Source organism: Pteronotus mesoamericanus, unplaced genomic scaffold (assembly GCF_021234165.1).
Source record: "Pteronotus mesoamericanus isolate MK-2021 breed Mesoamerican mustached bat unplaced genomic scaffold, CSHL_Meso_final scaffold_167, whole genome shotgun sequence".
NCBI lineage: Eukaryota > Metazoa > Chordata > Mammalia > Chiroptera > Mormoopidae > Pteronotus > Pteronotus mesoamericanus.
The window spans coordinates 14418443-14443157 of NW_026555308.1; the positions used below are offsets into that span (position 1 = coordinate 14418443).

Sequence of the window (24715 nt, forward strand, 5' to 3'; positions counted from 1 at the left end):
TTAGCTTTATTAATTTAAGTTGAACTAAATTTAAATTTAGCTCAAACTGGTACTTTATTAAAGGAAGGTGTTAATCCTTGTTCTCAGAATACAAACATGGGAAGGGCAGGGTGCAGCTGCATCTCAGGAACTGGAAGCCCTGACTCAAATACCATGAGGACCTGATCTGTCTCTTCAGTGCTGTTCATAAACATTCTTCCTTGTTATCACACACCAACTGGCTTTTTCCACATGGCAGAAATTATGACAATCGATAGAATGTAAGATTCTTACAACTTCCACCATTTAAGAGATAAACCTCGCACCCCCCTGGTTCAAAATATCCTAAGGTATCTTCGACATGGTTTGACACAAGGACTGAGTATCTCTCAGAGGGGTGGGAGGAGCCTAGAGAACTATGTGGACGCATGGAAGAGAAGGAAAAGATAATGGAAAAAGCCACACTGAGAACAAAGGTAATGGATAATCGCCTGACAAGGCCAATCCCTTCTTTTACTTGATATCCCATCCTTCTCCTTTTGTAATTTAAGCCCTCACTAGTTTCAGAGACTGCTCCTAGCATTTATATCAGGGTAGTAACAAACCTGAATCCACAGGTGACTTCTTGCTCTTCCTACCCTCTCCTTGCTTGGTGCTGGGGCTCTGCATTGTCATCCTCGCCCCTAGGCCTGGGCTAATGGAGCAGCCATTCTCTGGCACAGAGCCCATCGCCATGGCCAAGACACGAGGTAGATCTCACACCAGCTACTAAATGCTTCAGCTTGGAAGTAACACATCACTTCTGCTCACAGCTCATTCATTGGCCAGAATTAGTCACCTGGAAAGTGCATGTGCCTGGCAGGAGAACCTGAGTATTTTGCGTACAGCTCTAATGTAATTACCTCTCCAGCACCTCACAGTAATTTTATGTAATCTTTACAACTACTACAGGAACTATTACTACTCTCCCTATTCTAAGCTGCTAAAAAGATACTACACTTGATCTTAGCCAAGAGGCCAAGAAGAGATATTATCCCTACTTTAAAGATGAGGAAACTGACACACAAGCAACTGGCCCTAGATCCCACAGGTAGAGACTAATGAGGCCAGCATTTGGAGGTGGTTAACTGGGTGCCCAGACAGTGACCTTGAATTGAATCCTGCCCACATCTAACTCCACTCCATACTGCCGTTAAGACTGATTTTGGGGTGCATGTAATTCTGTGGACCGAACACTACAGCACTGCATAGGATTCCACTTTTAAGATTGCTCTCCCACCATGAGAGTCAGAGAACACTTCAGACCTGCAGATATCCCAATAGCCTGGACGCTGTGGATAGGGGAACAGGGCTCCTGTTGTGGAGGACTCAATCTGATTTAACAGGCTACAACCAGGACAGACTTCATGTTTTTGCACTTCTATCCATTCCCAGTGCCTGGACATCTAACAAACACTAGCTACAGTGAAGACAATAATGCCTGACAGAACGCAGTAAGGGCCGGGTAACAGGTAGGCTATGATTTAAAAGCATTTAAACCCTGACTTTGCCATTTGTTAGCACCTTCAACAAATGTCTTCACAGCTGTGCTTCCTTTCTTTGACCTGAAAAACTGGTAATAGTAGGCATGATATAGAATTGTTTAAATACCATAAAGCTTTGTTCCATGCCTGGCATATAGTTATCTAACAAACACCATTATCTTATTTAGGCATTTCTATGTTTAGGAGAAAAGGTAATATATAACACGTTCCTTCTGAAAATTCTTGATGACGTTTAACCTGACTCTTACAAACATCTCTGGGGAAAAGGCATTCCAGGTGGGGTGAGCCACAAGTAGTCTCAGAGGTGGGGCACATATGGTGTCTAGGTAGTGGATTAGACTGGAAAGCCAAGTGAGAATCATTTTGTCTCCAGCATCAGGAGTGCAAACTTCTACCCTGGGGTGAAAGATCAGTCATCTGTGAGATGCAGGCTGACCAAGAAAGGCTGCAACTCCACCTTGCCCAGAGAACTGAGTGCTCTTCTATCCAACAGTTACCAGAGGCACCTGTTCTCACAGGTAAGCAAAACAGCCTCCACCTGAGAACAGGCACTGGCGTAGTCTGCGGAAGATGTCCGTGGCAGTTTTTTTTTTTTTACCCTTTGGAGTTCTTTCAGCCTCTGATCAAAGGCTCTCCCCAGAAAAATGCATGGGTATCAGCTTTTCACGTATTTTCACAAAGGTTATTTCCCTGACATCCATCTACAGATTCTTGGATATGAATCAAGGTTTGGACCCATGCTGTTTCTTTAACAGTATGCCCAGATGCTGTCACACCCATATCCAACACCACCCCCTGGGTCTGCAGTTAACAGCATGTTGAGGAAGGCTGGGTTCACATCACAGGAAGTACAACTGGCCTGAGCCATATCACCCTGCCAGCAGGAACCTCGACTCTCCAGATCCTCAAAACCTGGGTCTAGCCCCAACCAACCAACCCCACATCATGTTAAAATTCTCACTGACAATCAGAAACATGGAACAAGCCCACTTCATCCACTCCTTCATTAACCCAAAGAACATGTGCTATTTAATCAACTGGTCACTTTTTAACCCAGTTTTTCCATCCCTAACCATTTCTAAGGACATAGGATCTCCACTGACTCTTGACAGCAAATGAAGTCGAGTCATTTTTCTTGCCTATTTTAATGTTCATAGTCAGTGCCCAGTAAGATGACCTATTCAACATATACTACTTACTGAGGCATCTCCTCTGGGCCCGTCGTCATGCTAGTGACCAGATACAAGTTAATAAACACATGTCCTGTCCTCCCAGTGTCTACAATCTTGGCATTAAGGGGGAAAAAAAAATCAACAATCAGGTCTTTGAAGATTCTTCCAGACTCACCTTTGTGCCTGACAAATACAACAGTATGACTGTGAAGTGTTTGGTCTGCTGAACCCCTAAAAATGTGTTAACCACCCTTGGCTTTTGGAACATCAGAACCTCAAACCCAAACATGTCTCTCAATTCCTCCCCAACATTTAAGCAGGTGGAGCCTACCAAACGGGGTTGTAACATGCCACATCTTACAATAGGCTCTCCTTTCAGAAAGTTACTAAGTTACTGAAAAGTGGTCCTGGGCTGTTTTGTGAGCTCTCATTTAGCAACCCCATGAGGGAGGTTCTCTGTTTTGACAGAACAAGGGGACTCAGTTGTCACTTGCTGGAGAGAGATCACCTTACACCAGGTCAGTGATAATTCACCACCACCCAGGCGGAAAAGAGTGCTGCGAACTGCTTGACCACCAAATAGTCAGAAAGTAGCCCTATAGGAGTTATCAAAATAACCCCAATGGATAACAGTGAAACACAATTTTCTGAAGAGAGGATCAAACCAAACCTATGCATCATCACACTGCTAGCACCTAACACCACTTCCTATTAGGTCTACCAGATGTTTTGTAGTCAGACCTGCAACCTGGCAGTCATTTTTCTACTTTGGCCCACACCACCAGACGACAATTAAGGAAAGATAGCTGCTACCCTCTTTTGTAAGGTTATGAACTGCCCCATCCATTCCACTCCCATGCCAGGCAAATTCAGCAGGCTAGGCATACAGTACCTGGATTCCCTTCCAAGCCTTCTTTCTCCTTGGTTAGATGCACAGTTCTACCAAAAATCAAGAATCTAGCCCATACTGTCCAATATGGAATACCAGCCACATGTGGGTATTAAAAGTGGCTAGTCCCACTAAAACTGTGCTTTAAGTGTAAATACATGTACAATATACATGATTTCAGACTTATTACATGTTCAAATTTTAACAATGTGAACACAAAATCTTAAAAAAAAAAAGAAAAATCAATCCCAAGTTCTCTTAATGTGGGTACTAAAAAGTTTAATTATCTACCCCCGACAGTACTGCTCTTAGAAAAGCGGTGTAGAGCCCCGGTGAATTTCACAGCAGCCATCTTGCTCCCCATTTGGTGGCTAAGCTGTTTACAAGCATTTCCCAGGTAAAGTGGTCCAGCAAACTCCCAACCCTAGGAATACACTTGGGACAAGTTTACATTAAAACTGCAGTTTTTGAAAGATGTTTCAACTTTTCAAGTGCCATTTTACGAACACATATTGCTAAAATCTAATTGACATGCCATCCAAATTTACTTTGAGGTCTTAGTGAGCTGTGGGCTCTAGCTGTCTTCCTGCCTGCTTCCTTGTAACTACTTACTTACAGTTAACCACATTATTTTCACGGCAGTTAACAGCGCATGAAGTTGAGTATTGTCAAGCTAAAAACAAGAAAAAAAAGGCACCACTCCTTCCAGGGTTGACATAAGACCCCAGAAAGGAACCCCACCACCTGGACCCCAATTCAAACCCAACCATCCATGGCCGGATGCCCTCCTGTGCTGAGCCATGAGGGTGATGGTTGAGTTATCACAAGTCAAGACTTTCTTGTTCACTTCGGGGAAACAGCATTCACCAATTAACACAAAGGCTGCACACTGCCGCAGGAGCTCTTGCTACTCTGCTGTCATGTTCAAAACGACTGAGTGAAGCACCAGAGTCCATTGAGGCATTTTATTTGCATGTATGTATTACATCCCTAGAAAAAGAATCCCAGGATTTTCCCTCCTGTGTGTTTTCGTCTTGCTTCTTCATGGTCCATGATGCCCGCTGAGGTTGTCAGTACAATGAAACTATGGAGAGTTAAAAAAAAAAAATGCTGGTGAGTTTTTCCTAAATGGTTCAACATAAAGCCAATTTCTGGTACAGAAAAGCAGCAACATTCATCAGTGCTTAAGATACCTTCCTATAACAGACAACTAATACTGTCTACACAACTGACAGTGCACAGGGATGACTTCTGGAACCAAAAGACTCAAAACCGGAGACCTCAGTCACACACTCACACACAGCTCTGCCCTGGGCTAACAATGAGAAACAATGCTATTAAGTTTAATTGAAAACAAAGAGTGCACTCATCTTCAAAATGTCACTTTCTGCTCTCAGGTACGGAGACATGGAGTTTAAAACATCAAAGTATTACTACGAACTCGATGGAACTGTTTCTGCCACTTACAGGATGTATGACCACAGGCAAACAATTGTACAGGGACAGCCACTTGGGACAATGGGAGTCCCACCTGGCCTATCTCATGGGTTACTACGGGGATCAAGCAAGACACACAATATATGCCAACTGTGAGGCATTAAGATTAGGATCGTAATTACAATCAGAAATGACTCACTCCTAACACTGGACCTGCTATATAGCAACCATAAAGTAGGAGTAAATCCAACCATTATCACCCAACAGAATTGAAGGGGCTTAAGTTCCTAACGACAGAAAAAGTGCTGCCAGACCCTAAAGTGCTTTACCAGAATTAAATCAGTTGATAACAGAATTTGTAAGAGAACTATTACTACATTTATAAATGAAGATACCAAGGCTCTGATTTGCCAAGGATTCATAGCTTTAAAGTAGGAAAACAAGGATTTGAGCTCAGTCTTTTACCAAAAACGAAGATTTTCAAATTGAGTTTCCCGAGAGGCCTAGAGTTCAGAAGTGTTTTGGCCATAGGAAAGGAATCACTTCACACATAAACATGAACTATACGCACTGAACCAAAAGAGCAGACATTAAAGGGGACACAGATCTACTATCCCTCAGCCTCGGCTCTCACAACCTGAATCCTAACTACCACACGTGAAATGTGATGACACCAGCGCTAAACCCTCAAGGCGGACAGGTTGAGAATGAACACAATTTCTACTGCTGTACCAAAAATCAAAGCCCAGCTTGTCAAACAGCATCACAGCAATCTTTAGCATGAACTTATTTTAAATGAGGAAAATCAGCTTACCCAAACTGACGGGATGGAAGCAGGTTGTTCTGCCATTTTTCTAGATCTTTGAGTTGCACATCAAATCTGGGGCTGATTACTCCACACTGTAAAAGCATAACATAAAACAATGTTTGTACTTCATAAATAACAGAAAAACAGAGTAACACAAAACAGCACTTGTAACTGCTGAAGTTATACAAACCAACCAACTTGACATTTAACATAAAATATTTGATGTAAGTGCCATTTGAAAAATATACTCAATTATGACTATGGCAATGCAGGGAGAAAAAGCAAACTACCAAGAAAGTTAATGAAAGAGGTAGGACACATGGCAGTGTCAGGTCACCAGTGTGCACCCCCCACCCCCACCACAGGCTGGAGAGCTGTCCCATAACAAAGTCTTAGACAAAACTGCAGTCAGAACTTTTTAGGTAGTAAGGCTAGTATGTGTAAGGTCTCAAATCCTTCACCTACAAACTAAATGTGCAAAGTATTAGCATTTCTAAGAGACAAGCTCCAAGGGCCCTAAGCAAAAATCTAAGAATGCTGCTCCACACCAATGAAGTACCACTAGACATTTCTGAGGCATACTACCCCCTACACCAGGCAAAGTTTTCCAAACTAATCTTGACAAAATGGATGGGAAGTAGAAAGAGCAGAGTTCTTAACGTTATCCCACCTGTTTGCTACTGAGACACAGCAACTGTCCTCTCCCAGTGAGAGCTCTCCAAGAGTCAAAGCACAATACTTCAATCACTCAATCATATACAAATCATAAAACACAATACATGTTCAAACATCTACTAACAAGCTACATGAGTTTACCTGTGGGTTCATACAATGTGTCTGATTAAATCAGCTGGCTTTAGAAAATTAAAGCTGGGGAGATCAAAAGGCTCTTTAATTAGAGACCACCATGAGCGCGCCCACTCACATCAGTGCTTATAAATCACTATCAAACCTAAAAATATCAATGCAGATAAGCTCCCATTATTTACACACAAGAAATGATCATGTGAGAACACTCAGGATTAGTACCATCCAAGTGTAAACTCCAGACAATTAAGAAAGCAGGTAGATGCCCTGGCTGGCACGGTTCAGTAGACTGAGTCCCAGCCTGTGAACCAAAGGGTCGTGGGTTTAACTGCCACTCAGGGCACATGCCTGGGTTGCAGGCCAGGTCTCCATAGGGGGCACTAGAGAGGCAACCACACAGATGTTTCTCTCCTCTTTCTCCCTTCCCCTCTCTCTAAAAATAAGTAAATCTTAAAAAAAAAAGAAGAAGAAGAAGAAGAAGAAGAAGAAGAAAAGAAAGAAAGCAGGCAGGCAGCTGTGTGCACACCCACCCAAGAAAATCATTAAAAAATTTCAAGATGCTTAACAGTAAACTAAATGAGATTATGAGGTTAGCTTACTCAAGTTGTGGAGTAGTTACACTTTCCTAGGTAGAGATTTGAACCCACAGAAACTGAAACTGAGCCTCTTAGGCCCTGTACTAGAAAGCCTACCTATTCAGGTACTATTTCCAATTAGCTATGATGTCACTTGATTCCATCCCACACTGCATGGAAAAAAATACAGGAATAGGGAAAACCAGTTCTCCAAGAAACCTACAGTTAAAGACCTTCCTGAGGCCTCCATTCCACAGCATCCAGGTTTTTTATTCCAGCAGAAAAATTAGTCTCATTCATATGGAATTAAGCCAGCACACCTTTCCCAAACCAGATGAACCTTAAGAGGATGGGATGAAGGCCAGAATTTTACTAATTAATCTACAGTCCTTAAACACTACCTTTTCCCCCAGCCCCACATTTCCACACTAAGTGTACATCTACTTCGTGCACAAAAGAAACAGGCAAAAAATGAGGAAGACTGAAACTTGAAGAAGCTGGAAACTGAAGTCTGTTTTGCCCAAAATCAGACAGTTAAGTAGCAGGGCCTAGATTTCAACTAACTCTTAGAAGTTTTCAAGCTAGTATATCACAGAACAAGAATGCCACAAATGAGATCCATTAGGGAAATGCTCTGTTCAAACTTATTCCTCAAGCCATGATGTACAGTGAATGTTCAAAAATTTGGTACACAGCACTGTGCCAACTTAAATAGGTTGGTGTTTTTTTTTTTAAATTTTAAGTATTTACTGCATGATAGTTTTAAGATATGCTATAAAACTGTCTGTCTCCCACTGGTTACTAAGTAGCTGAGAAACCTTGAGCAGAGCTCAGATCTCAACTTCCTAACATCTAAAAATAGGAAAAAACAATGACATACCACCTACTTCAAGAATAAAGAGTGACTCTAAATCTTACTTTGGGGTAGCAGTCTAATGGCTATAACTAGAAAACAAGACATATTCAAAGTTACCCTGTAAAACTCTTCAAATCTTTCATAAATGGTTCACACGCAGTAGTTTTCATCTAACAACACATCTATCCATCCATCCATCCATCCACAAATGAAGTAAGTCCACTTACAGGGAGGAACTTCATAAATTAAACTGCTGGACAAGGAAATGACCTTACCAATCAATCTGACCTCTGCTCTAACCAGGACTCAATTTCTGGGCCTGTTCCCCCTTCTCACCTGTGTTGGAATACAGGATCACAGACTCCCTGCAAATCTGACATCTACAAACATGAACACAGATAGGAGGGTAGAGCTTAGGGGCCCTGACTTAGCTTACAGACATCTGCTTCCAAAATACCTGCAATCAGTTAAGCCAAAAAGTCATATGGATTAAAAAGATCCACTAGGTCACGCTGACAACTCAAACTGAAAGGGAACACAGACCTAAGAGACGTATATACAGCTTATGCTAGGAAAAAGAGAAGTATTAATAATTGTTAGAGAACCCTATTCTGTTAAAAAAAAAAAATAATCACTGAGAGAGGAAGGACAAAAGTTGTTTACACTGAGGATTAGTGGGGCTTTGGCCACCCAAGTTCAAGCCAGTAAGGCAGGCAGTGTGCCACCCAAGATTCAAATACCAAGATCACTCCAACCCTCCTGTATCTCCCTTCAGACAGCTCATACTCCACAAACACTTCGTCAAATACCATTTCCAGAACAAGTGCAATCATGGAGAACAAATGAAGTAAAATGTGATATAAAATGTAATGATTTTAATCATTTTCTAATGTCAGTCTTTACCTAACTAGGTAAAACAAGCACACCACCATTCAGTTTTACAAGGGCATTCTCAACACCATGTAAGATCATTCTTAAATGTGGAAAATAATCAATTCTTACCTTGTTCAACCTGCCGGTGAGGTTCACAACAATTTTCCCAGCTCTGTGGTCATCAATAATTTCAAATTCGCCAATGTAACCTACAGAACGTAACTGACTGTATTAAATGGCATTTATCAATTTGACAGACCTGAATATTTATGCTCTCCTAGTATTCCTGCTGTGTGCCTACTGGGTTCTTTTCCCTCATCTATTTCTCTAAGCAGTATAGGACAAGACTGTTGCTCTGTATCAGAACTAATTTCTACAGCCTAATAAAATATATTTAAAATTCAGGGGGCAGCACCCAAAACCCACCCTGCAATTCAAAGTGGATTATTTTCCCCTTGCTCCTTCACAGCTTCCCACTGCCAAAGATTGCCCTGTGTCACAGACACACAGCAATCCTTTCCACCCCGAGGCTCTTAGAAGAGCTAAGGAGCCCTTTCAATGACATTACAGCTGAAAGGCCACTGTAAATCCCAAACACCAAGCAGGGCAAGTCACCAACTGCATTCCTCCTTTCAACAGTTCTAACCTATTCAGTGTTTCTTGAACAGCACCATTTTCCCAGACTATCCCATCAACGGCACAACTGAACTGCAAACAGTCCCCAGGTACTGGGAACACCTGGCTCCCTCATCTTCCCAGTCCTCTTGCCCACAGGATCGGTTTCTTAAGTATCTTTGTATATCAAAACATAAAACGCAGCAACACTTACCATGCTTCATCATCACAGTCAGAAACCGGACGATGACTTTGGAGCACGGCCTGATAAGAACCTGGCGTTTGCCTCTCTTTTCAGCATTGTTGATACTCTTGAGAGCATCAGCCAGGACATTCATGCGCACCATTATGGCTGTTCAGGAAAAACAGTAATTTTACCGTCACTGCCAGCATCAACAGGCACCCAATCATTCCACATCCTTTTTTACTGTCTCTATCACCACTAAGTTTTCCTATCTATAAGCAGGCTGGCTTCCCAGTATCCCAGCATAATATGTCAGCCAGCAAAACGAAAATATCACATGGTCGGCCAGTTCTTCAAAACGGGAGTTATGGGTCACCGACCATGTTTTCTTAACTCTCAAATCCAGCAGCACCTGTACTATGACACTGTCCTTTAAACCAACTAACTCAATGTGTCTTGCCCCATAAATGTTAAAAATAAAACGTCTTTGTACCACCTAAAATTGTGTTCAACAGCAAGCGTATCACAGTGGCAAATAGAAACATTTTACATGCACAATAATGGATCCTAGCCCAATGGGCACGAACTTCAAGAGTTCTGAAAACTTGGCCAAGCTAAGGATGGAAACCAAATCACGCTTCAAGCACCAACAGCAATGATCCAACCTGCTTCCTCAAGCTCAACCAAGTGTCTGAAAGGAAACCATAAAGCACTTACCCAGGTTAGTTCCCACTCAACTGCCACCCCAGGCAGTAGTATTTCCCGCTCAGTGTCCCCAGCCTCCCAAGCCCCCAGCGCGTCCGCAGTAACGCACGCCCCACGATGGCCACCGTCCCCGATGCTTCCCGCCGCCCGGAGCCAAGGCGCTGCCTCACCCACTACGAGGAGATCCTGACGCCGCCGACCGAACCGGGACTACCACCTTTCCGGGCGGTCGCAAGCTCCGGTCCCCGCAAGCGCTGTGGCCTGTGCTCTGTAAGCCAGCTCCCCATGGTACTGAGCGTGGGGCCACCGAGCATGACTCTCCCCTACGCCTGCCCAGGCCCCCTCAAGGGCAGCATCCCCAGCCCAGACAAGCCCCGGCATCCTCGCAGAGCACAGAAGTCGAGTCTCAGACTGCAGGATGGCGACGATAGCCGACGGATGACGCCGGATGGCTCACACAGAAGTACTCACCGGCACGAAAAGATGGCGGAAAGAGGACGGGAGGGGCAAGCCCACGGAGTTATGGGAAGAGAGCACGCTATCGCGAGATCTTCAAAGCACCTCCGGGAGGGAGGGAAAGGTTGCTTGATGGAAGGAGGCGGGTAAAGGGCGGAGCCTCTTCAGGGGTGGGCAATAGAGAGTCGATAAACTCGACCTTCCCCGGTGAGACCATGCGTACAAAATAGAGGTAAGGCCGTAGTCTAGTTCGGGGTTCCACGCCCTTTTAGCGCTTAAACTGTAAGAACAAAAAACTGACAACAAGGGCCTAGATAGTTGCTAATTTTTATTGCACGAACTGTTCACCATTTAGAATAAATTTTGATATTGCGTATGTATAGTGTCTCTGGCGGGACCTACAGAAATCGGTAATCCCTTCTGGGGATTCCATTAGGAACTGGGATAGAAGACGTGCTTTTCTTCCTATACAGTTTTGTTTTGTTATTTGAAAGATGTATACATTACATTTTCAAAGCAGTCAAAAATGTTTTTTGACTCTCTCTAAATGTTAGAAATTATTTACTAGGGCTCCAGACTTTTCTTTCGAGTTCTGGGAAACACAGTTTGGAAGAAAGCCACAAATGTTTCGAAACACTCAGGATTGCGATCCAGTGGCTTTTTTCTCCTCTTCTGCACCCGGAAAAGTACCAGTTTGTATGTCTCGTATCCTCTCTGAACTTTCCCCAGATATAAGCCAATTCCTGCCTCTTAAAAGTTATTTTGAGAGTCAGATGAGATAATGGTGACAACGGGCTCGCACAACATTTGTCACATAGTAGATGTTCAATATATTTTGGCAACCGAAAGAGCTGGGAGTTGTAACTACTGCTTGAAGCCCAGGCGTCTAATCACTACCTCCTCCTGGAGCTGCATGACCTTGAAGCTAGTTACCCATTGCCTCCTTATTTCACTGCTTGCACGTTTACCCCACTCTCATCCATCCTCGCCTTATGGCAGTCAGGAAGACCTTTCCAAAACTGAAAGTCACATCATTTACTTTCCGAGGGCTCCTATCAAATACAAATTCCTTGCCAAGTTTACAAGGTCCTCCCTGAAGTGCACACCTGCCGCCTTGCACCACACCAGACCTCATGAGAAGTGTATTTATTTTGTCCACATTACGTTCCAAGCAAGCAGGGACTTGGTTTGCCCACCACTATACTCTTAGCTACCAGAGAGAATATCTGGCTCATAGTAGTCCTTGGAGATAGACAGGTACATAGATAGATATAAAATGAATGGGCAAATCATTTTCCCCATCTGTAAAATGGGGATGATATTACCAATCACTTGAATTTGCTGTAAGGATAATTCATAAAAGAGATTAATACAAAATCTGGCAGAGTGAAGCTCATCAATTTAACATTTTTTAGTATAAAGCCTCTGCCTACAACACCTCACTTCTCAAATCCTCAGTGAACTGCAGGAAAGCAAAGCTCCCAATTTGGATATCTCAGCATATATAAATCTCTGGTTAAATATACATTACAAAAAGAACCACTTGCTTTTTAAATGAAAATTTCCTTGAAGAACTGGTTCCCCTGCACTTACGTAAAAAAAAGGTTTTTTTACTAAGAATGTGGAGTTCACCTTAATTAAGGGCCTTAGCAACCATGGGGAGTTAAGTGAATAAACCCACTTCAAGAGCCTTACCATAAATAGAAAAAATAGCACCATCCACTATCTTTTTTTTTCCAAAGATTTTTTGAGAGGGGCAGGGAGAAAGGAGAGAAACATCAGTGTTGTTGTTTCTCATGTGCCCCCTACTAGGAACCTGGCCTGCAACCCAGGTAAGTGCCCTGAGTGGGAGTTGAACTGGTGACCCTTTGGTTCTCAGGCCAGGACTCAATCCACTAAGCCACATCAGCGAGGTCCCATTCACTATCTCTTTATACACTTCTTCCATCTATTCATTGAACAAACACCAAAATATCATGTGCCACATTAAGAGGGGACAAAAATATGTTCCTGCCCTTAGGAGGTGCAGATCACAGTAGGGGAGACAGAACTCTAAATAACACACTATACGGGGCAGTATGCCATATAGAAATGCAGATGTGGCCTGGGATGTTGCTAAAGCTCTGAGAGGAAGAGCAATTTGATCTGTTGCTGCAAATGGTACTAAGAACCACCAATTTTAACAGCCACTGTTTCCTGTAGATTAATTTATTGAATTATCAGAATAAATGTGATTATATAGTGCCCCATAAGATCTATACTGTTATCCCCATTTCAAAAATTAGATGAAGTTCAATCTTAAAATTTTTTTAGCTTTAAAAATCAAAGGGAAAAAAAAGTGGCTACTAACTTGTCTAAACTACTAGACAACTTGGTGGGGCTTGGATCTAGGTCAGCCTGATCCCAAAACGTTTGGGTGTATGGGTAGTAGATACAGTAGGCTTGTAACAGCTCCAAGAACTAGGAGGGCATGGAATAAAGATGAATAGAACCCATAATGGCTGGGTTGGAATTGGGAAATAGGGTAGAGGAGTTGAACTAGAGGAGGGCTATGTATAAAAAAACTGCCTTGTTTACAAGTTTGAGATTTATGCTATCGGCAAACTGGAGCCTGCAGAGAGGGCTCCAAATAGAACTGATCATGATCTGATTGTTAAAATAAATGGCAACCATGTAAACAATGAGTGGGCATTAAATCACCTCTCCTAAAAACTTTTTGGCACAACTTCAAATGGCCCTCTTGACATTTTGTGAACTCTGGGATGACAGGACCTCCACTGGAGGTGATGGCAAGGGAAGTATCAAAAAGGGACTTAGTTGCTGTGGCCAGAGCTGGCACACACAAGGGTAGCCAGGCTGGCTTGGGAAGAAAGCTAGCCAGTGAGACTAGCCTGAGATGTAATCACAGCTTCATGGTAGAAATCCATGAAAGAGCAATTTGATCTGTTGCTGCAAATGGTACTAAGAACCACCAATTTTAACAGCCATTTCAAAGTATCAGGCGACCACATGGTGACTATGGGTTGAGACTTCCCTTTTCTGGGTATTACCAAATCCCCCAGGAGGCTCCAAACAAAAATCCATCCTTTTTGGGGAGTGGGGATGGGGTTTGAGGGGAGGGGTGGTCTCAGAATTTAATTTGATAATCTGTTCCCAGGATCCACTAAGTTTAGTTGGTAAGGACCAATGATAAAATGTCCAATTTGAGCTCTAATGTAAAAAATCCATCAGATCCATAAAACCACCCACATAAATACTGTACTGGCTGCTAAAGTAAAAAGAAAGGACACAAAAAGGGATTCCAGCTTTTATTTTTCCCCTTTTCACAAAACAAAAGTATTAGAAATAACAATACAGGATTAAAACCACAAAAGTAGTTAAATTAGTAGACCATGTATACAAGAAAAAAAAATCCAGGTAAGACAATAGGCTTATATACAATGAGGAAACACATGTAAATTAAGGTAGTTTATAGTCTTCATATGAAACATTAAAAAAATCAAACATATGCTACATGGGTGCCACCGTTTACACCAATATTGAAGGGGAGAAAACAACACTTATTTAGGGACAGATATATCATACCACAAAGTCCAGGTTTTATAGCATCAGTGCAATAAATTCACAGAACTATATTACAGCTAATTAATTAGAATTTAAGACCTGTTCCCAAATACGTCACATTTTTGGCCCTTAGAGGTTTATTCCACAGACTTCAACTACTCTAAACTTCTAGCTACTAAGAGGGAGAATGACTCAAAGATGCTCCCCAAGAGTTACAAAACCTCTATAGACCCAAGGCCCTCCCCAAGTTTGCTCTCACCAACAGCCCTTGTATTTTTCAGAGAAATATCTAGGGGAAAAAGTCAGATGCCAGTGTAGTCACCACCTCCTAGGCCAGATCTACAGGGACCAAAGCAGCCAACATTACCATAAAATGAAAATTGAAAAATAAGTAGGAAAAGATTATTAACTGAATTTTGACAAAACACAGGAAGACTTTTGTCCTTGATTAGCTGGTCTTGGAGTAAAAGTCATAGGCACAAGTCTTCATCTCTTACATACTTTAGTTTTAGACAGCTGAAAATCTGAAATTAAAAGTATGCTAAAAATCCTAAATCCAAGCCTTTAGAAGCTTGCTATTAAAAAGCTTTTAAAGACCAACTAACTTGGAGGCTAAGTGCAAGGGGACAAGGGCTCTAAGCCTGTCAGATTCCCCATTTTGGAGGAAGAATCACTATTTTCTACAAATTGCTAAGTTTTACACAAGGGAGAAATCAACATATACTAGCACGTGTAATTAGTTTAATTTTATTCTATGAGGATTCTTCTCCCATGGCATAGAAACAGAATGAGGAATGAATTTTCATTGGTCTCTTCATAGGAAGTGGAAATCTTGGTCTTTTATGTTCATGAAGCCAGAGTTTTTTAAGAAGACTGGAAGTAGGGAGTAGAACCAGTTTTTTGTAGCCACAGGCCACCACTCCTTATATCTAGCAAGCAAAGATCAACTCGAACAATTATCCAAGTCACTGCTAACTGTACTAAAGGGTGAAATTCACCACTATTTTATTTTAAAGGAGGTCACCTACAAGTAAGAACTCAATTAACCTTGGGTAAGAAAAATCAAAACAAGTTATATTCATGAATGAGTTGTCCACATAAGGCCAACTGATGACAATGCAACCAGATACACTTGACATGAAGATACTATGTATAAAAGCCTTATGTGGCAAGTCTGAATTTCTAGTAACTAAGGGCAGAAGAAGTGAGAGCAAAGGATTACTTCTAACACTTTAGTATCTAGATAATAGAAACTGTTCCCAAGGACAATCAATGTACACACATGTACACATGCCATTAATCACACTGGATGGAGAAGATGTGTTATTCATTTTTCTTTTCTTTTTGCTTAAGAAGCTTGTTCATCTCCCTTTTGGCCATTCCAAAGTACTTCGAAATGACTCCATGTTGGTTTAGTCCAGGAAGCAACAGTAAGAAAGTCACTTAAAAATAAACAAACAAAATTAGGGAGGAAGCAATTCACTTCTTAAATCATACTACATGCTAGAGAAGGTGGTTTCCCAGACTATTAGGCATTCTAATGGGAGGAGGAAATAGGAAGTCTACTACTTCTGTTGATATTTATCTCCAGAAACTTTGGCTATCATAGCTCCCAACCTCAGATGACACAGTATTTATTTTTACCTCCTGCACATTTCTTTCTACCCTGGTTATTATGTTGTCTTAACCTCCTGCAAGAGCACAAGCTCCCTGCAAACAAGGACCTGAGTTTTAGTCATCTTTTTAGACTCCCAGTTTCCTGTTCAGTGCCTTAAACTTGGTAAGCTAGCACATATTTGTTTAACTAAGTTCCAGTTAGACTTCACTGCGCAGGATGTGCCTGTGTCCTCCAAGACTTACCTATCAGGTAGGTAAGAAGAAGGTTGTGGACCTGCTGTCCCACCCAAGCAACCGCAGCAAGAGAAATGATCATGGTCATGAAGTACTAGTAATAAAAATAATAAGAATGTATCAACTCCTAGAAACAGACTAAGAAGCATAACTTTAGAAGGTTGTTTCAAAGATTGGCAAATGATTCAGTTTTATTACCACTTTTCTTTAAAAATACTTAGTACCTATATATTATATAGGACCCACAGAAAGCTCTATTAGACCTGCTTTATAGAATTTGGATACATGTCCTCCTAGAACTACTGTAGTTCTATATTTAAGTTAAATAGTTCATAATAAATAATACTACTTTTACAATTAATAATGCTACATAGTAACTTTATTTGAAGCTGAATTAAGAAAACAAATGCTTTCTAAGTATATGTTTTTTACTTTATTTCAGTAAAAAAAAAGAAAGATTTCACTCTACTAGAATACAAATTAAATATAAAATGTATTTTTTAACTTCTGGTGACTCAGTCTAATGCAGATATGCATTTATGAATGTACTCAAAGGAATTAAACCAATGGATAATAAATATCAAAATACAACTCTTCAAACAAAAAGGCTATCATTATATTACAATGAAGTAAAAACTGACTCAATCTTAAAATTTTGCTTTACTCGAATAAATCAAAACAAAAAAGTACCATTTTTGGCTTTTCTTCCTTTAGTGTGAAGAGGCGTTTCCACCAGCCCACAGCTCTGCGTCGAGTTTTTACTAGAGTGCTGCAAATTTCATGGAATCTTTGCTGCTGCTCAGTGGTCCTAGAAAAAGAATTTCCCCCTTCACTATAAGCAAATCTCTATAGCCAACAGAAATACACCCTCCTCTCATATTTAAAAAGCTACCTTCTGAAGAAAATCTAAATAAAAAACACCCATGAGTCGTCATTATCTTACAAAAGTGAAAAAGTTCTTATACCATTAAGACACCTTAGATGGCACAAGAATAAGTTTTTACATAAACACACAACTCCAGTTGTGAGTGTGTTTATGTACAAAGTAATGGTACTCTATGGCACTAAAGCCACATTTTGTTAATGACAGTAACAAAAGACTCATACAACTATGGGCTGTGTAGAAATCAGTATAAATTAATTTCTTTATTGCTATATTATTTTTCAGATCCTAATGAGTGAATCCTGGGTTGTAGCCCACCAGAGCCCCACTATTTTGAAGAAGATATGATGTTTCTACCAAACAGCTCTATGTGAGCACTTTTCAGTAAGACAGTAACTACCAGCATTCACAGCATTAATACCTTCAACTGGGCTTAATACATTTGATGCCAGGGCAGTAGCAACACACAACTCCAATCTAAGTTTAGTCCCACTGAGAAATAATATAATCATAAACAAAACAGCAGTAAAAATACAACAAGATCCTCCAAGAAAGCACTTTTTTGTTTATAATTTTTTTTGTGGGGGGGAGAGCATTCTGATAGAAATTGCTATTGTACTGTCTTTGCTACATGGCTATAATGGCTGCTATTAAAAAGCAAGCTCTTCGCTGGGGGATATATTGTCTTCTCTCCTCCAATTCTCAACCCTGTGAAACTGCAGTGAAAGGTACAGTAGGAGGATTTCTGCTGAGTCCTGGAACTTCTTGCAAACAATTCGACCTTCTGTGTTGCCTGTAGTCAAGGCTGATTATGGCTATGCAACAATGTCCTTCCTTCCACATAAGGATTAAAAAGTCAAACTTCTCTGTTGTAAAGACCAAGCCACATACTGATTACCATGAAACTCAGTGTTTGTTTCTGAAAACTTCTCTCTAGAAATTATAAAGTAGCAGATTAGAATGCCAGCTGGCTAATAAAGTCAAGGTCAGGAGTTGGTTCTCTTTGTTAAATTTTTATACTGTGTGATTACAAACTTACCTGAAAAACAGCAGCATAATTCATTACTGCACGTGAAAAAAATTTCAGTTAAGAGGACATTTTCTAATACTACCCATTCTGCTATGGGGGAAAACATCTTTAAATAAATATACTTAATTATCCCATAACTTAAGCAAATTCCCTCAAAACATCTGAATTTTTCTCAGAGACCCAAGGGCTTTCATTTGAAATTCTTCCTTTTAAGAATTATTTTATAATTTGCTATTATCAGGGAAACAAAAAGCTAAAGGCACAAGTAGAATAATCAAGTTAAACAACTGAGGGAGAATAGCAACTGGGAGGGAAAAAATCTATTTCAATGCCCAGTTCTCATTATTTGGATGAAAAGTGAGAAATGCAACATTACGGAGAAGTTAAAATACTTTAATGTGCTCCATAGCCACTTAACTATATCTTGGGAACTCAGTAAGTTACTAATTCAAAGAACAGTATAAATGAAATCAACAACCCACTTGTATGTACAACTTGAACCTATTCTGAAGCACTTGCTATGCATTTAACTACCACTGAACTGCCTCAATATTCTCAACCTTAAACACAAGACCAATCTTAAAAATCAAAATAATTCACAGCATCCAGAATAGCGCCGAACATAAAAGTAGACATTCAATAAATAGTTCCTAAATGAATGGACAAAAATCTACCAGTTATTGTTTTCATATTCATTCAAGAATAACTTGTGAAATTAATATACTATCTTAAATATCAATTAAAATAAATATAAAATATAAATGTACTACTTTTATGGAAAGCTCATATGAGTTCTACAATCTTCGATAAAATGTTACCTAAAAAGAAAGAAAAAACCCCCCTCTTCAATAAAAAGGTCTAGAAAGGAAAAAAAAGGAAGTCAAAATAAAAGACCATAAAAGACCAATGGAGATATATAAGTACTGGAAATTCATTATTTATATACAAATCAGCTAAAATACTCTTTATATAAAAGCAGTAACTCTAACCCTAAAGTATCTGATGGTTAGACAGTTCTCTGTGATAAATTACAGGGTACTAACCACAGCCAACAGGGTAACTTCTCAGAAATAAGAATGTCAAATTATCATGCCACCTACCATTTATTAGAGCCAAAAATTCTAGGCGCTAGAATGGGAACAAAGTAGTCAGCCAAGCACAAAAACATAACAAAACAGGAAACACCGGACAGAACAGATGGATCTAGACCATAGATAGTCCTGTTAAAAAAAAAAAAAAATAAAGGTTAGAAAAACATAGTCATTATTCCTCAGTGAAGATGTTTATTCACTTAGTTCTCTGGTTCTCATAGATGTTACTTGCCCTTTTCAATCTAATTTTCTCACAAGTGGTTTTCTGGAAGCTTCATGACATGACAACATCATAACTGCAATGCAAATACCAAGAGAAAAAAGCTCTTTAGGGTCTTCAATACTTTTTAAGAGTGTAAAGTGTTCTAAGGCCAAACGGTTTAAGAGTCACTGATTTATTCAACTGCATAATGTTACCGAGTTCATAGAAGTACTACAAATCCTAAAAACTAGGCAAACTGCTCTAAGAAAAGGCATTCTTTACAGATTATACTTTACAAAAGATTTAAGACATTTCCATAAATGGAGGCTGTGTATTACTTGAGCCCTTATTAATACGCACAATCTTTAGTAATTGAATAGCTCACTTACAGAAACACCAAAGAAACCACACCAACAATGGCAGGTGGAAACCAGGGTCTTTCCCATCGGAGGATTTTATCAGCCATCAGCATCACCTCTCCCCATCCTTGCAGCTGCTCTTCCAGACTTGCAGTCTCTGCAGCCTATATATGATCAACATTTAAAACCATTATTTTACTACTCTCAACATTTCTGTGGTTCCTAGAGAGTTAAGAGTTAAGCCACCAAGTATAAACATAGCTGTTAACTAAATCACTATTTTAAACGTTAGTTTCTAAAAACTACAATTTTGGTACCAATGACAGAAATCAATGCAGGGGGGGAAAAAAACCCTATTATTTACTGGTCACCTTTCACATCTAAGAACTGGACACTCTACATAAGATAGGGATAATTAAGACCCATTTTACAATTAAAGAATAGTTAACTTTCCCAAAGTCATGCTCTACCAAGCACAGTCCCCAGATCACTTTATATTCACTCATTTCAGGTGGTTGGAATTGATCTGTTTTGTCATTTCATTGATTTAAACCCCTACTTCCAAGTCCATTAGAAAAGCCTTTCCCCGAACAGCACTCAATTTCTAAAATAGCTCTTTGTGTAATGGAATCATTTAGATGTTGACATCACTTGCACAATTAAGGAAAACTACTTTTCCTCTATATATGTTTTTATTTTTCCTCTACAGCGCTTCTTACACTTAGCAGGACATTTTGATTAGACTTCAAATCTCTCTGAAAAGCTGACAATTTGACTTCTAGGATGGGCTAATGTGGCATAAAGCCCTTCGGCTGGTTTTGGTATAGGAAAAGAAACTGGAACAAAAAAATCCATGTGTCCTTATAAATGTCTCAGGAAGATATGCAAATGACAGTGGACAGTGCTTTCTGTGCCACACTGATCACCCAGGTGACCTCAACATTTCTGACTTTATATACCAGGCTTAAGTCTTTAAATAAAAGATTACTATGTGAAAGAGTATCTGCTAAGTGTTTCATATGCTTATACTTTAATCATCCCAACAAGATTAAAAAAAGGTGTTACTATCCTTATTTTACAGATGAGGAAACTGAGATACATAGAAGTTAAAGATCTAAATACAGGAAATCCAAGGCCAAGGGCCTTGTTCTCCTTAAAGTTACATTGCTCTGCTGTAAAGGGTATTTGAGCTCCAGACCAGGACCTGTCATTTCCATAGCCGTGTGAACTCTAGCAATTTCTTTGTGCTCTTAAAAGGATCAGGGAGGGAACTAACTGTGCTCACTACGGTGGCGGGGGGCGGGGAGGGGGGGGGGACGCCTGTGTGTTTGGCAGGTCATGCATTTCTAAAAACAAATGCACACACAACAAAACTGCCCTGCAAAGCCCCTGAATTCCTTAGCGCCTGGGTATTGGGAAACCAAAAATCAAAAATTAAATTTTTTGCTCCTTCTATTCATTGTGGTTGTGGTGTGTGGCCTGCCTTTTCCTGTGGAAAGGCAATGGAGAAAATGCATGGATTTCTCTCGTTTTTGCCTAGAGCGTGCTGTGAAATTCGTAATGAGCTTAAATTTGTCCCCCTGTGACACAACCCCATTTCAGTTTCTTTGGACCTCTGCTTATTCTAAAGTCGTCCTGTGACTCCCAGACTTAGGAATTCCAGGCAAACGCCTGGGCCTCCCATTGTCCATCCAGCTGGACCCCACTTCCCACTTCTCTACGATGAACTCGCTGCCTCCTTGCCGTTTTAAGCTATGCCAGCTCTAACAGAAATTCTCAGCAATTCCCTTTGATCCTCCACACCTGACCAAGTGTGGGGAAAAAGAACGGAGGGCATCCTGGTTAAGATCAAAGCGGGTAAATTCGGACACGACCGGGGCCTAGGCCCCAAATGCGCTAGACAGTCACCTCGCAGTCCTCTGCCCCAGGCTACACTCAAGGTTTGTCACCGTCCCCCTTTTTCTCACTTCCTCCTCAACTGGTATTCACGATGACTGATCACGTGCCCTCCTCGCCACTTTCCAAGGGTTTGTTAGGGGTCGATACGGCTAGAGACCGCCAAGCAGAAGCTACCCAAGAAGCCCGAGGGGCAGGCATTGTCGCCTGCGCCTGGAAAACAGGAGAGAAGGGCCGGGGCCAACGCGGGCTGCAGACACGAGGCCGCAGCTCCGCCCGATCGAGCCCACAGAAATACAGAGGCCCTGCTCGTTTTCCCCGTGACGCGGCGCTGACACTCACCAGCAAGCTAGTGCTACGATTATCTCCTTCTGCCATCATCCCCAAGGTGCCGCTTCACTGAGTGTTGGCCAGCCTCCTCACGCGACTTCCTCCTAGATCAGCACACCAACCCCAACGCGACGACACACCCAGCAAACCGCTTATATAGGCCGACCGCCTTTCCCGACAGGCCCCGCGAAGCCCGCTCCTCATTGGACATATCGAACCCAAGCTCTGGGAGAGTAGGACCAACCGCTGCCTAGCGCTGGACTTGAAATCGAGGTCAAAGGAGACAGAGGCCGCGCAGGACTGAGGGGGCGGGGACACAGAATGACCAATCAGCGGCGAGGCGATGTGCACAGCCCCGCAGAGGCCTTTCGAGAGCGGTTGAACCGTCGCAGCTCTCTGCTTCGTGTGGCTTCAGTTTCCCCAGGATTGGCCGCCACGGTATCTCATGGATCTTCTGCTGAACCTCAAAGCAGCTAAGGAGACTCTGAAATTTAGTTCTCGAAGAAATAAGCTACGCAGTATCAGACAGAGATGGGCATGTTTCCCTAACCTTGCTGTGTCCCTAGGCGGCCTAATCCCTGCTCTGGCCGCAGGTGTCTGCCCAGATTTGTAACTGTGACTCGTGCCCACCTCCTTAAATTTTGAGCTATTTATGTGGGTTTTCTGCTGTTTCCTCCTTACCCATTAGGGAAAAGGCCTTAGCTTGATTGCAGGGGTGGAGGGACGGGGATAGGGCCAGACAGGTCTGGGCTTAGTTTGAGAGCTCGTGAAAAATGCACCGATTTATAAAAATGGCTAATACAGGGGTCTTTATGGAGCACTTGAGTTAGTAAACTAGGCGCTCCCTCTCCAAAAGTGCTGGTGTTGACAGAACCCTCCTGACATCTGGGATCATACTAAGGAAATAGGTAAACCCTCTCATGAGCCGTGAAATTCCTAAGCAATTTAGGATCTAGATGAACTGTGCTGAGGCACTTCTCTTCTTCTCTCTCCAGGATTAACAAGTGCTTTGCTTTTTATTCAAAACAAAATCATGCCAGATGTTCACCTACCTGGTCAGATGTCTGTTTTAGGAAAATTTACCAAGCTTGTAACTTACTGCTTTTTATCCTTTTATACTTATCTATATTACACCATCAAATTTAAATGTTTTAAAATCGCTCCTTAGATAACTACCAGGTTCTTAAGAGTTTAGAGAAGGCATAAAGAAATGTGAGAGAATATAGCTACAGACCACAGAAAGTCAGGGGGACAGGAGCATTATGAATTTCAAGAAACGGTAGTGTTGACAGGAGACCTGGTGGTTCTTGCCGTTGCACGTAAAGGATTACAGATCAGCAAATCCATTAGTGTGCACCCAGGGTTTATTAGTGATCTGTCCCCGTGGAAGAGAATCGGTTTGGCTAAGTTTTGGGGTAGGGGTGCTACCAGGGAGGGTGAAAGGGATAGGTTCAGGGCAAAACAGGGCAGCAAAAGGCCAGCGTGGCAAGCCCCAGGGTGGCCACAGCCAAGAGAGGGAGTCCTTTGTTCAGAAAACTTATATAGTTGGCGGTATGGTAGTAAAAAAGTTACATATTGGTTGACAGGTAAATGTGCCAGCTTTAGGGAGCAGGAGGGGGAGGACTAAGTATGTGTGGGGGTCTGTTAGCCCAAATTCTTACCTTGCTTCAGACTCCATTTGTTCATCTTGTAAAACAGATACATGACAGGAGGCAATTAAAGTTGGAGTAGTTACCCAAAGTTACTTATGGGCTCCTTCTTTAGGTATTAGGGACTCCCTGGTAACACAGATAGTGACCAGAGGTAGGCAATTAACCAAAGTTGTTTTATGGGCTTCTTCGGGCACTGGATCCTCTGCCACTTTTCAGGCCTTGGAATGAGTAGTTTTAAAGGCTTTCTTTCTCAGATGGTGGAAATGATACGTAGAAGTTCAAGGACTTCCCCCCCCCCCCATGCTAATCTTGTGATGTTAGAACACCTGGCAATATTACTGGACCAAAATCAGGACTGCTGAGTTAGTGGGCTAGACATGTCTCCCTCCTCCCTGCCCTGCTTTGCCATTCATTCTACCTAAGTGCTAAAAGGCATTTCCTGGCAATCAGGATGCTAGATGTTGAGCAGTAACAGCAAAGCAGTCCAAGTTATTCCTATGTTATCTCCTTGCCTCAGGAGGATCTTTGGAAAATAAAGCACCTGGATCAGATACAAACACTTGATTGGGGGCAGAAGAGGAAGCCTTTGCAAGGGAAAGGGACTCTTCAATAAAGTGCTACTTTGGGGGACTATTGGGTGGAAAATGGGTTATGTAGGTAACATGCAGCAAACTGATCCAGAGACCCCATACTGGGAGATTTTAAAGCTATGAAGTTTGAGGGGCAGGCCCTCCCCTGCTTCTCCAGAAGAAAAAGGTCCCAAACAATCAACAGCCATGTAATTAGTGAATATCCTGAGCACTGAGTGCAAATTTTGCTATTAGCACAGTAACATCTACTTTCAAATGAGACGCCACAGCATTATTAGGCTTTGAAAAGTGGCATTTCTAAAAACATACAAAACCCCCCTTGACAGTTCTACTTTGGAAAGTACGTCCAGTTTTCACCCAAGTTTCC

General features: G+C 41.5%; 2 protein-coding genes and 1 pseudogene across 2 annotated transcripts; all 3 read right to left on the reverse strand.

The window, feature by feature from the left end:
* Nucleotides 1-804: 804 nt before the first annotated feature.
* Nucleotides 805-1008, reverse strand: LOC129083966 (uncharacterized; annotated as a pseudogene).
* Nucleotides 1009-4547: 3539 nt separating this feature from the next.
* On the reverse strand, nucleotides 4548-10981 carry RPS15A (ribosomal protein S15a). Its single transcript, XM_054589631.1, has 5 exons — nucleotides 10916-10981; nucleotides 9770-9907; nucleotides 9070-9149; nucleotides 5836-5921; nucleotides 4548-4668 (listed from the first exon to the last, which is right to left on the reverse strand). The coding sequence occupies exons 2-5, from the start codon at nucleotides 9900-9902 to the stop codon at nucleotides 4575-4577; spliced, it is 393 nt and encodes a 130-aa protein (XP_054445606.1). The 5' UTR covers nucleotides 9903-9907; nucleotides 10916-10981; the 3' UTR covers nucleotides 4548-4574.
* Nucleotides 10982-14200: 3219 nt separating this feature from the next.
* Nucleotides 14201-22230, reverse strand: ARL6IP1 (ADP ribosylation factor like GTPase 6 interacting protein 1). The gene is made up of 6 exons (XM_054589632.1): nucleotides 22119-22230; nucleotides 19911-20044; nucleotides 19329-19448; nucleotides 17006-17123; nucleotides 16325-16409; nucleotides 14201-15906 (listed from the first exon to the last, which is right to left on the reverse strand). Exons 1-6 carry the CDS (start codon nucleotides 22155-22157, stop codon nucleotides 15788-15790), a joined length of 615 nt encoding a protein of 204 aa, XP_054445607.1. The 5' UTR covers nucleotides 22158-22230; the 3' UTR covers nucleotides 14201-15787.
* Nucleotides 22231-24715: the final 2485 nt, after the last annotated feature.

Coding starts and splice junctions, on each gene's coding strand:
- ARL6IP1 (XM_054589632.1), bottom strand. CDS start 22,157: ATGATGGCAGAAGGAGATAATCGTAGCACTAGCTTGCTG. Junction 19,449..19,910: donor GTGGTTTCTTTGGTGTTTCT/GTAAGTGAGCTA, acceptor TTTTTTTAACAG/GACTATCTATGGTCTAGATC. Junction 15,907..16,324: donor TCTTCTTACCTACCTGATAG/GTAAGTCTTGGA, acceptor TTTATTTTTAAG/TGACTTTCTTACTGTTGCTT.
- RPS15A (XM_054589631.1), bottom strand. CDS start 9,902: ATGGTGCGCATGAATGTCCTGGCTGATGCTCTCAAGAGTATCAACAAT. Junction 9,150..9,769: donor GACTGTGATGATGAAGCATG/GTAAGTGTTGCT, acceptor TACGTTCTGTAG/GTTACATTGGCGAATTTGAA. Junction 5,922..9,069: donor TCACCGGCAGGTTGAACAAG/GTAAGAATTGAT, acceptor ATGCTTTTACAG/TGTGGAGTAATCAGCCCCAG.